Raw genomic sequence first — 17,228 nt, 5'->3', positions numbered from 1 at the left:
CGTCTAGAATACAAAAGCTGTCGCTGATCGGATGCGTCTGCACAGCACAATCAGCAACCGATTTAGGCATCGCCGTTGCAATTCAGTCACCGTACAAGTCATTATCACGCTAAGCTCACAAAGACCACTGGCGGAGCCAGCCTCTCTTGGTCGAGCCCAGCGCAAGCATCCCCGTACGTGTTAAGAACAGCACATATCGTCGCGAATGTGCAACACGGGAGCCATTGTACAGAACAAGAGTGAAAAGCGCGAGGTATACATGTGGCGTAGCGCTATACAGTTGCCACGTCTGTTCGTCTACGCCATGTTACGACAGACTACATACGACAGTCACGTGAATACAAAACAAAAAGTATGTGAGCAATGCCGAAGTGACCGCATACCTTTCTGCCGTTAGAGTAGGGTTCGGCGAAAGAACGTCCCTGAAGGTGATACTTGTCGATGCTCATTAAACGCATTTGAAAAATAGAAAAGCGTGACAATATTGGAATCGAAAAAAGAAGAGAGAACGAAAATCGAGGAGCGCGTCTAGAGTCTGGTTTCCGAAATCAAAAGAAGTCTGAGACTTGACATTCGTCGTGCGGAGCCATGGGCGAGCCAAGCTTGCACTTGAAGGCGTGACGGAAGTCTGGGATGGTGCGGACCGCCGCGTTACAGTTCAAGCCAAGCGAGAGGTCCGCGGGTTGATGCCGCGAGCACCTGCACCGCAATAAAAGAAACGCAGAAGACGGCTAAGTAAGAAATTTCGTATATAGCCGAACACTGCTAGAACGACACTTAATTTGGTACAATACCATCAATATTGTCGCAGCACTGCGCGGCTGCGGCTGAGGCAGAGAAAGACGAAGTAGAGTGTGCGCGCGTGACCTCGCGGTACTCTGCGCCGGCTGGGGGCTGGCCTGTAGCTTCCCTCTCGGACCTCGTTTCACCGTTTCACCCTGTAAATAAACATCATTCGTAACAATATATATAGAACGGACAACAAGCGAACTTTTCACACCACAGAAACTCCCCCCACAGCCTGTATGTCGGCCTGGCAGTCGCAGGCAACGTATCCGGTGTACGCTTGACAAAGCGTGTACCTGTAGCAACTGTGGCCGAGCGCCATACGTAAGTGTCGATTTACAACGAATGTATCATATTGTTGTTCTCCGGACAAAAAGCGTGTTTGAACTGTAATTTCGCGATCGCGTTCACTGCTTTTCTTCTTAGACAGTGCATAAGCGTGTTAAACTAGCAGCAAAATAACTAGCAGTTATTTTGTGTGCTGCACGACTTGACAAATTAACCGGCTCCTCAATAGGCTTTAGCATTACAGAGCAGACAAGCGCGGCGCGTGGTTCATTCGATGATGTGTTGACAGACTGATGCATGCACCAGTGTATGCATCACGAAAGAGCTGGGAATTTGAATTAAAACCCAGGCGCCCTTGGATATTAAATCGCTGGCTTTCTTCGGCTTGCCCCCCCCCCCCCTTCCTTCGCGGTTTGGCAGTTTCTGGCCGTTTATGGCCAAATTGGGACACTAGATGTCACTATGTCACAAGAAACAAATTAAGTAAATTAACAAATTCGACAGAACTCATCTCACTATGACTTAACGGTAATGCGTTTAGGAATCCACATAGCGACGCAACAGCGGCCTCCTCTTTTGCCCTTCCTAAAAACAGTGGTGGCATCTAGTACCGCCGCCGCGAAGCCTGAGCGTGGAATCCTAAATGCATGGCGCGACAGTGCGTGCGAGCGCTGAGAAACGCGTCATGCGGCAACCGGGCTCCTCTCTCCCGCTCCTTTCTGGAGAGGCCGCGCCATCTCGTGGCGCTGCCGCGAAGCCCGCGCGTAGCCTCCGAGACGAGAAGCGTGGCGCACAGGTGCCTGCAAACGCAGAGAACTATTCCCTCGTTTGCCGCAGACCCAGTGGCACATAGTCAGTGACCCAAGTTGGCGAGAGGTTCATTGAATGGCGGCAAATACCTAGTGCACTCATGGCGCATCTCGCTAAAGCGTTGGGCGTGAAAGGCGTTCATTGAGAAGCGGCACCCACCCAGTACATCTGTTATGCAGCCTGCGAAAGCGTCGTGTTGCTGTCCTTGAGGAACTCTTGTGGCGTGGATTCGATTCCTTCAGCATTGGAGAATTTTACGGGATTGTTTCGTTAATGTAGAGGGGCACATTCCCAGTGGTACATACCTACTTATAAAGTTAGCGTCAAAAACGCGCACTGAAAAGCGGCACACACCTCCTGGAACATACGCGGCAACCAAAGTTGACATCAAAGCCGTTCACTGAAGACCAGCAGAGAACAAGTGCCACATACCCAGTGCTCAGAGACGGCGTCAAAAATTTTCTTCGAACAGCGGTACCTATACCCAGTCACGCCGGCACCTACCCGCATCTACTGTAACCCACGTCGCCTTGAAAGTGGTTCGCTAAAGAGCGGCACATATGTATATCTAGACTGCCACATACACAGTAACCCAAATTGTTCTCACGGTTTGTTTCGAATCCTGTTCCCTCAGCACAGCAGCCCGCTACGCTATATCCATCCGACCACGAACTATACCCAGTGAATCACACGTATAGCCGAAAAAAACGCTTAGATACAAAAATACACAGATAATTTGTCCCCAGAAAGTGCGTGAAGTACTCCAAGAAATCTAGCGCACTAAAATGTTCCACGTTCGGCTTCGAAACCTGGCTCCCCAGCACAAGAGCTCGATGTTCTAACCATTAGACGTAGGACCTTTTTCTTCTTTACTGCCTATTCAGCCATAACCAACAATAAAAAACATCAGAACAAGCACGGTGGATCACGCTTTAAAAGTGTTTCAAATTGACAAGATTGTCCAGGCAAGACATCCACTTAGGTGGCTCTTCTTGTACCCTATGAAACTCCCATGTACGCGACGCTTTTAATAAACTGTCCCTTCACTTTGCCCCAATTTCTGCGTGTCGCACAGCCATTCTAGTATTCCAGGGACTGAAATTGACTAAAATTAAGGTCTATACGTAAGGGACGCCGTCGATATGTTCCACGAGGAGGTGGAAAATGTCCAAGCGGAAATCGGCATCCCAGCGACCAATGAACGCATGTTCTACGTTTTCTTTTTATTTTTACGTAATTAACAGTTGGTTATCCACAGAAGAGATATGCCTCTGTCGTGTAACCATGGCTTTACTGGCAGTGCATCGTTATAAAGCTTGTAAGAGAAAGATTTGATACGTAGTCTAACAGACGTTCTCTTAACTCTCTTAAAGACGTCGTGTCCAGGAAGGCCAGTATACATTGTGTTCTGTATAGCGGGGCTGGAAAGCACACATCTATCAAATCGCTATACATCTTTTTCCGCGCCAAAGCAGTGAAAAAAAATCTAGAGAGAAACATATCGTGCACGTAATATGCACTAACAACTTCACGTACAGAGATGCCACCAGTCGATAAAGGAACAAAATTACGAAGATAATTTTCTAACGTAATCTGAATGACAGTACTGAGAAAGTCATTTCTCTGCCCTCAAAGAAAACGAAATCTTGACACTTCTTGTCGAAGAAAAAGAATAGCGAGCATGAATGTCATACATCTTAGACCACAGATGCATGCCTGAAAACGTGTAATAAACTCGTGCAAGCTGGTGCTTGAGACGCATATGGCGCGCCAGGCGCACCCCCCCCCCCCCCCATAGCAACAATCTACTAAAAAAATCGCAGTTCCGCCCGAAAGGCGAAGCACCAATTGTAATAGCAAGTTAGTAGATAGCAGTACGAAGTAAAGATAGTTGTTTTATCGGCCGTGTTAACTTGTAAACATTCGCTTACTAACTTAATTAACAATGATACAATATGTAAGCGTGACTTAACGAGGACGTAGAAAGAAGCAGACACAGGGAGACAGCGCTGTCTTTATGTGCGTGCTTCTTTCTACGTCCTCGTTCAGTCGCGCTTACACATTCTATCATGGATTCAAAGCAACTAGCCCGTCAACGTGTTTTAACTTCATTATAACCAGCACGGTGTCATGCGCGCGCAGGTAAGCATGAACACACGTCGCTCGATGACAACGGAAACTGTCTGTGAAAACGCTGGAGTTAGGAATCGCGGCAGCAGCCTCGAGCCAATTGACCTCCGTGCATGTGTCCCTTCAACGCTTACGAAACGTCGAAAGCACAGCGTATACGAAGCTACCGGCACTATACGCGCACTCTGCAAACATCGCAGATCGCTTTGAAGATGAGGCCCGCGCGGGCGCGCACTTTAGCCACGTCGCAGACCACTTTCAAGACACACGAGCGCCGGCAACGCGTCCCTATACGGCGCCCTCCATAGGCGTCTGCTACGGCGACCGCGATTCGCGTGGCCAATGCTGCAGTAGACGCCGCGGTTGTGTCCACTCTGTACGGAACAGCAGCCGAGGAAGACATCAAGGTACCGTAGCAGCGTTGCTTCAGGCCAGTTTTATTAGAAACTTTGACAGGTTACAGTTATTTACCATCGACAGGTCATGCGATATACCATTAAAATAATTATACCATTAAGATAACTGAAATATAAGTTAGAAGTACATACGCCAGTTATTATTTCGCTAAGTGCTTTCTAATTTATTTATTTATTTATTTATTTATTTATTTATTTATTTATTTATTTACAGATACTGCTGTCTCAATACATCAGACATAGCAGGAGTGGATACACCAGAGATTAGATCAAAACAACATACAATGAATTTGAAACGTAATTACAAAATGTGGTTAGACAATTCTTTCAAAAACTCTTCATTAGGTTTTTCCCGCAAGGAACCAGCTAGGTTGTTCCAAATTTCAACAGTGCTTGGAAAAAACGAATACTTAAAACAATTTACAAAAGACTGGAAAGGAACAATATTAAGTGGGTGTGAACGGCGCGTGGTACGCCCAGTGGGATGACTGAAGGAAATCGGGGCATCAATGCAACTTTGGCTGTGTACAATCTTGTGTAGCAAAGTGATACGTTCAAGTGTGCGTCGATGAGCCAAGGGTTCTATTGATAATGCGCATGCGTGAGATGAGGGAGAAAAGTTGCGGTCATATCGGCTAAAAATGAACCATATTGCGTTCTTTTGTACAGCTTCAAGCTTACTAATGTCAAGTGCAGTGTATGGTGCCCAAACCACTGAGGCGTACTCTAGTAATGGTCTGACGAGGCATTTATAAGCTGTTAATTTGCAGTCCTTAGTTGAGCATTTGAGGGTTCGCTTTAAATATCCCAGTTTCCTAAGTGCCCTAGCGCAAATTGTTTCAATATTGCCACGACCTCGACACAGCTGACAGCCACTCGGTGCAAGTCGGTGCCACATACTAGGCACGTTGGGTGGCTCCGAGAAGAAGAGAACGACGAAGGTGCCAGGACAGCGATAGATATAAAAGATCTCTAGCGTCGACCGAAGTCTTTTGTGGCTTTGTCTGTGACAAACTGATGGAGGTGCGGGGTACGCGTCTATGTACTCTGACCCCCAGGAACAGGGAGCGGACAACCTACGCAAAAGCCGACGGCTTCAAAGACTGCCTCCGGAATACGGCCTGCAAGATCTGCCGAGGATGTCCACCACAACCGCAAGCCAGACACAGGAGACGTACGGTACGGGACAGCCTCCTGCGTCGCTGGTTCTCCACACCCCACGCTGGCCGCGGCCGTTCCATGGTGAGCCTTTTGAGGACGTGGAAGACTGGCTCGACGACTTCGATCGTGTGGCTGACGTCAATTATTGGGACGAGCAGAAAAAGTTAAGGAACGTGTACTTCGCCCTAGAGGACTCTGCCCGAACATGGTTCGCTAACCACGAGCCATCCATCACCACCTGGCAAGAATTTCAACGTTACGAAGAAGGACGTTTATCCCCTTCCCCGCATCGACGACTCTTTGGACCGCCTTCGAAATGCTCGATACTTCTCATCGATGGACCTTCGCAGCGGCTACTGGCAAATAGAGGTTGATGAGCGTGACCGTGAGAAAACCGCATTTATTACGCCTGACGGACTTTACGAATTCAAGGTCCTTCCTTTCGGATTGTGCTCTGCGCCTGCTACTTTTCAGCGCATGATGGACACGGTTCTATCAGGTCTCAAGTGGCAGTCATGCCTTGTCTATTTAGATGATATCGTTGTCTTTTCAGAAACATTTGAGCAGCACCTCCAGCGCTTACACGCAGTTCTAGACGCAATTCGTACTGCTGGCCTGTCTTTAAAGCCTGAAAAATGCCATTTTGGGTATGACGAACTCAAATTTTTAGGCCATGTCGTCAGCTACGAGGGCATTCGACCAGATCCCGACAAAACCATTGCTGTTGCTTCGTTTCCAACACCTTCGAACAAACCCGAACTCCGCCGTTTTCTAGGGCTTTGCGCATATTATCGACGCTTCGTGGCCAACTTTTCACGAATAGCCGAACCGTTGCAACGGTTGACTAAGGATAATGTTCCGTTTGTCTGGGAGCAGGACCAACAAGAGGCCTTCTGTGAACTCCAGAAACGTCTGCACACACCTCCTGTTCTAGGACACTTTGACGAAGACAGTGACACCGAGTTGCACACGGATGCCAGCAACGTTGGCCTTGGTGCCGTCCTCGTACAGTGGCAAGATGGAGCCGAGCGCGTCATTGCGTACGCAAGCCGCACTTTGTCTCCAGCTGAAAGGAACTATTCCACTACGGAGAAGGAATGCTTGGCCGTTGTGTGGGCAATTTCTAAGTTCCGACCATATTTGTACGGCCGATCATTTCGAGTTGTGACAGATCACCATTCATTGTGCTGGCTCGCCAATCTCAAGGATCCATCCGGCCGTCTTGCACGCTGGAGTCTTCGCTTGCAAGAATACGATATGACGATAGCGTTCAAGTCCGGGCGTAAACACACCGACGCCGACTGCCTGTCACGTGCTCCACTTCAACCGTCGCCATACGACTTTGATGAAGAGGACGCATTTCTGTCCATTATCACAGTATCAGACATCAGCAAGCAACAGCGCGATGATTCAGAACTCCGGCCTCTCATCGACTACCTTGAGAACCGTCTACCAGAGCCGCCTCGTATGTTCATCCGCAAATTATCCTCGTTTTTTCTCCGAGATGGCGTTCTCTACAAACTGGGTTTTCCCTCGACTGCAACCGCCTGCCTTCTTGTAGTGCCGTCTTCATTGCGTGACGATATCCTGCGGGCCACTCACGACGAGCCATCTTCGGGCCACTTGGGATTCGCACGGACGTTTTCACGCATACGCCAAAAGTACTTCTGGCCTAACCTTCGCCGTGACGTAAAGCAATACGTGAAGACCTGCCGCGACTGCCAGAGACGCAAGACACCACCCGCGCGTCCGGCTGGCCTTCTCCATCCCGTGGATCCTCCGCGGATCCCTTTTCAGCAGGTTGGCATAGATTTGCTTGGGCCATTCCCCACGTCGAGGGCTGGTAACCGTTGGATTGCTGTTGCCACAGACTACCTTACACGTTACATTGAAACCCGGGCACTCCCACGAGGCACTGCTAATGATATTGCTACCTTCTTTGTACATGGTATCGTACTCCGCCACGGTGCTCCAACCGTGGTTATAACCGACCGGGGCACAGCATTTACAGCGCAGCTCACAGAAGATATCATGCTTCTCAGTGGTACAGTTCACCGCAAAGCCACTGCTTACCATCCCCAGACGAATGGGCTCACAGAAAGGCTCAACAAAACGATCGCTGATATGATTTCCATGTATGTTGACGTCGACCACAAAAACTGGGACGACGTTCTCCCATACGTTACGTTTGCATATAATACTGCCGTTCAAGAAACTACCGGCTTCACCCCTTTTCGCTTAGTACACGGCCGGGAAGCTGTTACAACGTTGGACGCCATGCTTCTACCCACCTACTGTTCTAATGTTGTCACTGATGCTGCGGAATTCGCTCGATGTGCCGAAGAGGCACGCCAGCTCGCACGAATGCGTATCCGCCATCAACAACACAACGACGCCGACCGGTACACTCTTCGTCACCGCGACGTCACTTATCAACCCGGTGACAAAGTATGGGTGTGGACACCGATCCGCCAGCGTGGTCGGTCGGAGAAACTTTTGCGCCGCTACTTTGGACCTTATAGGATCGTTCAACGACTCGGCGACGTCACATACGAAGTGATTCCTGAAGGAGAAGGCACCACTCGCCGTCCCCGACGCCCAGGCCTGTCCGATGTCGTTCACGTCTCTAGATTGAAGTTATACCACTCCCGCTGAACGCAAAGCTCCGCACCTCTCTCACCATCTACGTCTGTCTTAACAGTATCACCGTCGCTATCTCCTGTGCGTCAATGTTCCGCATCGAGACGATGCTTCTAGGGAGGGGGGTAATGCCACGACCTCGACACAGCTGACAGCCACTCGGTGCAAGTCGGTGCCACATACTAGGCACGTTGGGTGGCTCCGAGAAGAAGAGAACGACGAAGGTGCCAGGACAGCGATAGATATAAAAGATCTCTAGCGTCGACCGAAGTCTTTTGTGGCTTTGTCTGTGACAATATGAAGATGCCATTTTAAGTTTTGAGTGAAGGTAACTCCAAGATATTTGAAGGTATTCACAGAATTTAGGTAGTGCCCATTACAGCTATAACTGAAATTGAACGGCTGCTTTTTATTAGTGAAAGTCATTTGTACAGTTTTTGGTAATTAATACTCATTTGCCACGCATTGCTCCAACCACAAAAGGACGAAAATACGTTGTTGAGAACCTGTTGATCTCGTCTGTTAGTTACTGTGGTATAGAGCACGCAGTCGTCGGCGTACAATCGCAGTTTCATTGGTGTGTCCCTAATGACCTGTGTGACATCATTAATATAAATAATGAACAGCAGGGGCCCAAGGACTGAGCCCTGTGGTACCCCGGAAGTGACTGTGGCCGACGATGACTGCGCGTGATTAAAACACGCGCAGTCATCGTCTCAGTAACAGTAACAGTCGCAGTCTCAGTAACATACTGAGATCTTAAATGTAGCCAATCAGCTATCCAGCCAAGTATTTTATCATCGCTAATAATTTTACTGAGCCTAAGAAGAAGTTGTCTGTGGCACCCCATATCAAACGCTTTGCTATAATCTATGAATATGGCATCAACCTGACCTCGATTATTTAGAGCCGAAGCGATGTCATGAGTGAATTCAATGAGTTGAGTAGTTGTAGAAAAACCAGAGCGGAAACCGTGTTGATTCTGTGACAATATATTATTAGTAGTTAAATACTGAAGGACATGTTTGTGAATTATGTGCTCTAAAAGTTTGCAACAAGTGCTTGTTAACGAGATAGGCCTGTAGTTGGAAATTAGTTGCTTATTACCCGATTTGAACACAGGAATTACGTTGGCGATTTTCCAAATGGCCAGTACAGTACATGTCTCTAATGACTTACAAAAAATTATGGTTAGGTAATGAGCATTCCATTCTGCATAGCGCTTCAAAAACATGTTTGGTATACCATCCGGTCCGGCACCCTTAGTAATGTTGGTGTTCAAGATAAGGTTATAAATACCGGTATAGCTCATTTCAATTATTGGAAACGGAGGCATTTCCTGGATAATACCAATGTCGGGGGTGGTACCATTGTCATCTCCAAACACAGATTTGAAATAGCCATTAAACGCCTCCGAGATTGTCGAAGGGTCCGAACAGGACACATCAGTTATTACGAAGGATGACGGGCAGGAGTTAGTAGCTAATGCGAGAAAGAACACATATTAAGAGCAACGAAGCACAGCAAGTGATTGAACTTCTCGCCTCTCGCTTCCCATGTGTTGTGAATTCCCCTCTGTGCTAAAATGACTCATGACTTTTTTTTTCTTTGTGTAGAAGGGTTACAGTCATCATCGTCTTTTTCTCTTGGCGTCGCTAGTATAGAAACATTCAAAACTATGCCGCAACTCCATACGAAGGCAAACGTGAGTAGTTGCGACCACAGGCTACGAACCGAAAGCGGCTGTTCGCCGAAATCTAAGGCTATCCGTGCTGCGAGCGCACCTGGTCCGACAGTACGTGAGGAAGAACAGCTGGTCCGCGTTGTACAGGTGCTCCTCGCCACGCTCGTCCCTGATGGCCAGGGGAGGGACCAGGGCGGCACGGCGACGTCGGCGGTCGTTGTGGCTGGAGAGCCCGGCCGAGGCATTCACCGCGTGCCAGGCGAGACCCAAGGCAAGGATCTCGCGCACGTTGGGCAGAAATTCCGCGCTGCAGTTGAGCTCGTCCGCAAGGCGCGCGACGTCGCCGAGTTGCGCCCACGAGGGCGCGTCGACGTCGCTCTTGAAGTCGTCCGCCTGCGTCCGCGAGCGGAAGTGCTCCAGAACTACGGCAGTGACTCGTCACGAGGCCGCGGACCTTGTGCCACGGAAAGAGCAATGATCACCGTAATAAGTTCGGTGCAAGTCCGCTATGAGGAGTTGAATTTATTGATAGGTGAACGTTAATATATACACACAAATGTGTAGCATACTGCTACAAATGAAGTTCAATTCCTCTCGGTCCTAGAATATAGGACACGGGAAGATCGCCTGAGCACGCAGTCGTTCGTTTCATTGACCGAGTTAATCGAGTTAACCAAGGAGCCATTGGAGGCTGTTTGTAGCACGTTACCTTTAATGCAAGCAGCGTTCTTGACATTGTAAGACCAGTTGTTTTTTTTTTCTTGCGTCTAATCATTTTCACGAAGCATCCAGAACTGACAAAAGCGCCGACGTTCAGTAACACTACGCGCTCACATTTTTCAGTCCTGCAAAATGTTTATTCATTTATAAAACGGGTCCCTTATTTAGAATAAAGACGCACATTGTGAGGACTGGGGGCGCAATCGCACCGTTCGTAACGAGTTGTCATGATTGGAGTCGGGCATGAATTAGAAGGTAGCTGGCCCATGCCGTCGTCCAACTTATCCACGCTGAGGACGTCGTTGAAGGGAAGGACTGCTTCTCATCCAGAACGAGGAATATGGGTTTATTTACAGTATTTACATAAGGACGTTGCAGTTCATCAGTTTAGCATCACTGCGAGAGAAAGTACACTGAGCAGCCGCACAACAGCGGTTTATAAACACTCGGTCCTCACTCGATCCCAAGGTGAGGGAAACGTTCGACCAGTCATCGTAAACGAGTCGCCTCTCTGCGCGAGGGACACACACACACTTCCGCACAGGTCCACGATCCTCAACCGACGTCAGACGGACTTCGTATAACTCGGGGCTTACGTCACGAAAGGCGCCTTTTATTCCCCGAGGTGACCCCCGCAGCGCGGCCGCCGGTTGCCCATTGTCTTGCGTCTTGAATGGCGCGTGGGAAGGGGCCTCGAACTACGTTCCCTCGGGGACTCCCTTGTTCACAGCAGACCAGGTCGGCGGCGGCGGGTTCAGGCACAAATCCTGCTTCGTTGAACTCATCTTGGCTCCAGCGACGGAGAGTCGAGGGCGCGCGTATTGTTCTCCACACACAGTCGACTTAGTGACGCCGTGGTTGGAGGTTTGCGATGGCGTTCCAGGAAAAGTTTACGCCGCTGTCGCAACTGGCTGGCAAAACTTGCACCTCAGCGGGCTGTTCTTAACAACATCGAAGCGCGTGTCGACCGACGAGCTCCGTCTGACATATTCACTTTCACCTCGAAATAATGCTGTTTGCATTATCTTGACTGCCATCGTTTTAGCACAATCTTAATACGAACCGTTCTTCAGTGATTCAGCCACTTTTCGCGAATGTATCTTGTTTCACCATTTTCGTGGGCTGATCCCGAAAATAATGCACTGTAAAATAATGTAGCGTCGCTGTTACATCTGCAACTGATGCTATACTCCTACTCCTGTTGCTATTGTCACTGTGATCGGTCGCCAAATACCAGCGCGTAAAAATCAGGAGATGGACTTGTAGGGGACATACACAGCACAACGGTACTTGACGATCATGAATAACCATCTATCCCCAATTTCATCGCCACTACTACTGCTACAATACTAAAGTCAATCCCATGCACATCTCGTAAGGCACCGCAGAAATATCCAAAGTCGACTGCTAAATTCGACCCGTAATCCTCGGCGTGGTGCGTTGCTTCACCCCATGGAATCGAGGCACATTAATACACTGTAACGGCGACATGCGGGGAACATGGCGCCACTCGTAAATGCAGGCAATAATGGGCGCGTTAACTTAAGGAGCTCGCGTGCACTCCAAGTAAACTTAACGACCGAAAGCGGCTTCCGGTGCGCGATAAGGGGTGCGCCACAGAGGAAAGACAAAAAGTTAGAGGCAAGTCTCCTTACGCACATCGCGAAAGCAGTACGACTCTCCCGCGCGATACTTTTCACTTGGTCACGTGCTCGAATTGTGCAAGGTTAATTTTGAGGGTGTGCCAGCCAAATTTCGCGGGTATGCCAGGTCAATTTTGAGAGTGGGCCAGGTCGGTTTAGAACGTGGGTCAACTCAATTTTCCAATTGGGCAAAGTCAACTTTTCGGACGCGGACCACGGCGTGCGTCCGACACCGTGGCTTTTCAGTGCGAGCCGCAGCTGGTACAGCGCCGGGAACATGACGTCATCACTTCATTTCGAGGATTTTATTGCCATCCTATGTTAACGCCGGACGCTCGCCGGATTTTCCGCTTCATGGGGCACATAAGGCTTTCGGCTTAAAAATTGAGGAGAGGTCCTCACCCAGTCCGTGCGCTAGGTAGCCAAGGGTGGAAGGAGTCACGTGGTATTTTTTTCGCTGTAGAGACGATGTTGTTGGGGCACAATGGCAGTTTTGTTATATGATGGCGTATGCTCAATCTGTGTGCAGCACCGTAGGTCTCGTACTGCGGTAAACGTGCGTCGTGTGTGCGGGTTTGCGTTTTGTGCCGCCGTGTTAGCTAGACCGTACTGTCCCGGCTGCTGCTGTGACCAAGTGGGGCTCGAAGAAGTGAAAAGTGTGAAACGAGCGCTCATACAACGCTGTAGACCACGTATATACCGCCCCGCGGACGAGGGACAATCTGGGAGTATCGTTGCCCTCTTCGGCGCATTCATGCTAACGTGCAATCACAGACTGAAACCGCTGCTGTTACGTTTCGCCTACGACGCGCGGTTTAGCCGGCGCGGATGCAACGGACGCCGGGGCTTCGTTCAAAGCGGCAGACATTTTGGCCCGTTCGGCGCCGCCGCTACGCCTCCCCGCCAAGCGCGTCCAAGCATGTTCCGATGCCACGTGTCTTCATGTGCGTGTGTGAGTGTATGTGCATATTGGTGCCCACGCTTGTCGAAGCGCGGCCGCCGGGAAGAGGAGCTCCCAACAACTGAAGCGAGGGGGTCTCACAGGCGCCGACACGACGTGTGAGCCACCTTCTCCTCCCCATTGTGCCCGAACGGCGCCGGCACGACGGCTGCGCCACCTTATCCCATTGTGCCCGAGCGGCACCGTCACGTGCTCGTCTATAGAGGGGTTCCTTCTTGCCCTCAACTGAGAGAGTATAAAAGCAGCTGCCCCCGGACGCAAAAGGGAGGCTCCGATTTCTTCTGTTGAGTAACGTGCACTCCCGTCTCTCTACTTCGGTCAACCTGACCACCAACTCTTTGCGATGTTAGAATAAACAAGTTGTTTTGTTGTTACCAGTCGACTCATGCTTTGCCGGGACCTTCGGATGCTTCCAGTTGTACCCCAGGCCGCCAGGCCAACGCTACCCTTGGGGCTTGCGACCCAGGTGCAACAACGGGCGTCAGCGCCGAGTTCCCAACAACTCGCGCCAGCGGTGCGATTACAACAACTGTCTGCCAGCGGTGAGATCGCGACAACGGAGGCCAGCAGCGAAGATACGCAGTTGACTGTATGCTGAGCAGCACAACGATCCGGGAGCAGTGCAACGAGCCCTGTGTGATGACTGGTTGCCTGCAGCGGAACGACTGCGCTGAATTCTTGGCTGCGAGGTTTGGTGAGTGCGGGACTTTCTTCTTCTGAGTTTTGCCAGGCTTTTGTTAGTGTCAGAAACAGAGCTGGTAATTGTGGTTGTCGTTGCTGCCGGGTTAGTTTGCGGCAAGACAATAATAGGCAGTAGAGAAAGCAGCATTCAGAGCAGCCATGGATTTGAAGTCGTTGCGCAAACCGAAATTGCTGGAGCTTGCAAGAGAGTTGGGTCTGGATGTCTCGGACAAACTCAGAAAACCAGAACTGCTAAGGGCAATTCTTGAGTTAGAAGCTGAGGATGACGAGCTGTCGGAATGCCTTGAGACCATTGAGGAGAGGGAGACGGCAAAAAGACAGGAGCGCGAAATTAAAGAACAGAAAGAGAAAGATGAGCGTGAACGTAAAGAACAGAAAGAGCGAGAGCAACAAGAGCGCGACCGTCAACACGCTTGGGAAATGAAGCGTCTCGAGATAGAGATCGAACGCGCTCGTAATGGAAGTCAGGCACACGGTGCAGGAGAACGCGTATTGTTCAAAATGACTGACCTGATGCGGCCGTTTAAGCTTGGAGAGGACATTGGTTTGTTCCTGGTTAACTTTGAGCGAACGTGCGAGAAGCAGGGGTTCTCTCGGGAAACGTGGCCACAGCGCTTGCTCACTTTGTTACCCGGCGAGGCGGCCGACGTAGTCGCTCGCTTGGATAGAGAGGAGGCAGAGGATTTCGACAAAGTGAAATCGAGTCTGCTAAAAAAGTACAGGCTGTCAGCGGAGGCTTTCCGTCGGAAGTTTCGGGAAAATGAGAAAGGCAGAAGTGAGTCATACACAGAGTTTGCGTACAGGCTTATGTCAAACATGCAGGAGTGGCTCAAAGAAGAGAAAGCGTTTGGTGACCACGATAAAGTTCTGCAGTGCTTCGGGCTGGAACAGTTTTATAGTCGGTTACCTGAGAACGTGCGGTACTGGGTCTTGGATAGGCCAGACGTTTGTACGGTGGCTAAAGCCGCTGAGCTAGCCGAGGAGTTTGTGACGCGTCGGGCTCGCGGAGCTAAGGACGGTCAAAAGGGTGAATTTGGCTCGAAGTTTGAGAGGCCAAAGTTCACACCCATGAGAGCAAAGGGGAACACACGTAGTGCGGATGCGAGTGAAAGCAGTCCGACAGAACGTAAGGAGACGGCGGCAGCCGAAGCCGAACGCAGAAAGCGGTTCGAGATGAGGCAAGCGCGCGTGTGTTACACGTGCCAGAAGCCGGGTCACTTTTCGGCGCAGTGTCCGGACCGAAAGCGGTTCGAGATGAGGCAAGCGCGCGTTTGTTATACGTGCCAGAAGCCGGGTCACTTTTCGGCGCAGTGTCCGGAAACAAAACCAAAAGTTGTGTTTTTGTCAATATGCAGCACTGACGAGAACATGAAGCTTCTCGAGCCTTACATGCGAGACCTCCTCGTAAACGGGAAAGAGTGCCGAGTGCTTCGCGATTCCGCAGCTACGATGGATCTAGTTCACCCCTCCTACGTAGAAACCGATATGTTCACAGGCGAGTGCGCATGGATCAAGCAAGCCGTGGAAGCTCATAGTGTGTGTCTGCCGGTAGCAAAAGTGCTTATTGAAGGACCTTTCGGAGCGCTTGAGACGGAGGCGGCAGTGTCATCTATGCTGCCCCCCCCGTACCCGTACCTATTTTCGAACAGGTCCGATCTCCTCCTGCGCGAGAAGGGGCTTTTGTTTGGTGAGGCTAGCGTTCAGGCCTTAACCAGATCGAAGGTTCGGGAGCTCGCTGCAAAGGCGGTAGTTGCGGGGCCGACGTTATCGAACAATAAGAAAGGGTCAGAGGCGCAGCAAGCTGATATTCGGAGCACGCCCGAACTGAATAAACTTGAGTCTGTAACGTTAAAGGCACCAGATACTGGAGAGGAAATTCCCGATGCGGGAAAGTTAGAAGAGCTATCTGCAGATTTGCTCATCGCGCCTACGTCAGACGGACTTAATAGGTTGCTAAAAGTCAGCCGGTCGGCTTTGATAGCCGAGCAAAAGAAGGATGGCAGCCTAGAAAACATACGCTGCAATGTCAAGGAAGGTATCGCCAAGAAAAATGCTCGCTTTGTGGAAAGAGGTGGAGTCCTGTACCGGAAGTATCTAGACCGCAGAGGAGTGGAGTTCGATCAGCTGATCGTGCCTCAATGCTATCGTGAGGATCTGTTGCGCTTGTCGCACGGGGGTTCGTGGTCCGGACACCTTGGAGTTAAGAAAACTAAGGACCGTCTCTTGCAAGAGTACTATTGGCCAGGGTGTTTTCGGGACGCAGACCATTTCGTGAGGACATGTGACACCTGTCAGCGGGTGGGCAAACCAGGGGACAAATCGAGGGCGCCGTTGAGATTGGTACCTATCATTACGGAGCCTTTTAGACGGCTCGTTATTGATACAGTGGGACCTCTGCCGGTAACAGCCACGGGGTACAGACACATTTTGACTGTGATCTGCCCAGCGACAAAGTTCCCTGAAGCAGTGCCGCTTAAAGAACTCAGCTCAGTTGAGATAGTCAATGCACTACTGTCCATATTTGCGCGAGTTGGTTTTCCTGCGGAAATCCAATCAGATCAGGGCACAGTGTTTACTAGCGCTTTGACGACAACTTTTCTCGAAAGGTGTGGGGTAAAGCTGTTACACAGCTCAGTGTACCACCCACAGTCGAATTCCGTTGAGAAGCTCCACTCCGTCATGAAGCGCGTGTTGAGAGCATTGTGTTTTGAACATCAAACTGACTGGGAGCTGTGTCTGCCTGGGGTGATGTTTGCATTAAGGACCGCGCCGCATGCGGCTACGGGGTTTTCGCCAGCTGAGCTGGTGTACGGTCGCTCGCTGCGATCTCCGCTTCGCATGCTTCGAGAATCGTGGGAAGGCAGGGGCGACGACCCAGTCGTGGTGGAGTACGTGCTTAAGCTCCTCGAACGCTTAAGAAGGGCACAGGAGTTGTCAGGTGAAGCAATGGCAAAGGCCCAGCAGAGGGCCAAGGTTTATTATGATCGGACCGCCAGGGCCCGTCGTTTTGAGGTGGGCGATGAGGTCATGATATTGCGCACATCGCTAAACAACAAACTAGACGTGCAGTGGGAGGGCCCAGCACGGATTGTTCAAAAACTGTCGGACGTTAACTACGTGGCGAGTCTGCCAGGAAAGCGGAAAGCACAGCAAGTTTACCACTGTAATCTGCTCAAACCTTATAGACAAAGGGAAGCAGTGGTGTGCATGATGGTAAACGTTCCTGAAGAGCTTCCGGTCGAGCTTCCGGGACTAGGCTCAGTGACGAACAGGGAAGACACCGGTCA

The 17,228-nt window shown here is 50.3% G+C and overlaps 1 protein-coding gene across 1 annotated transcript in view; it reads right to left on the bottom strand.

Moving 5' to 3' along the window:
• Positions 1 to 548: 548 nt before the first annotated feature.
• Positions 549 to 17,228, bottom strand: part of LOC142570459 (uncharacterized) — a 37,463-nt gene continuing 20,783 nt past the window's right edge. Inside the window, exons 5-6 of the mRNA XM_075678843.1 lie at positions 10,016 to 10,308; positions 549 to 699 (exon numbers count right to left, since the gene is read on the bottom strand). Of these exons, the coding sequence (XP_075534958.1) occupies positions 549 to 699; positions 10,016 to 10,308 (444 nt within the window). The remainder of the gene's footprint in view (positions 700 to 10,015; positions 10,309 to 17,228) is intronic.

Source organism: Dermacentor variabilis, chromosome 2 (genome assembly GCF_050947875.1).
Source record: "Dermacentor variabilis isolate Ectoservices chromosome 2, ASM5094787v1, whole genome shotgun sequence".
Taxonomy (NCBI): domain Eukaryota; kingdom Metazoa; phylum Arthropoda; class Arachnida; order Ixodida; family Ixodidae; genus Dermacentor; species Dermacentor variabilis.
Note: the sequence above shows the minus strand (reverse complement) of the source record. Positions and strands in the feature narration are given on the sequence as shown.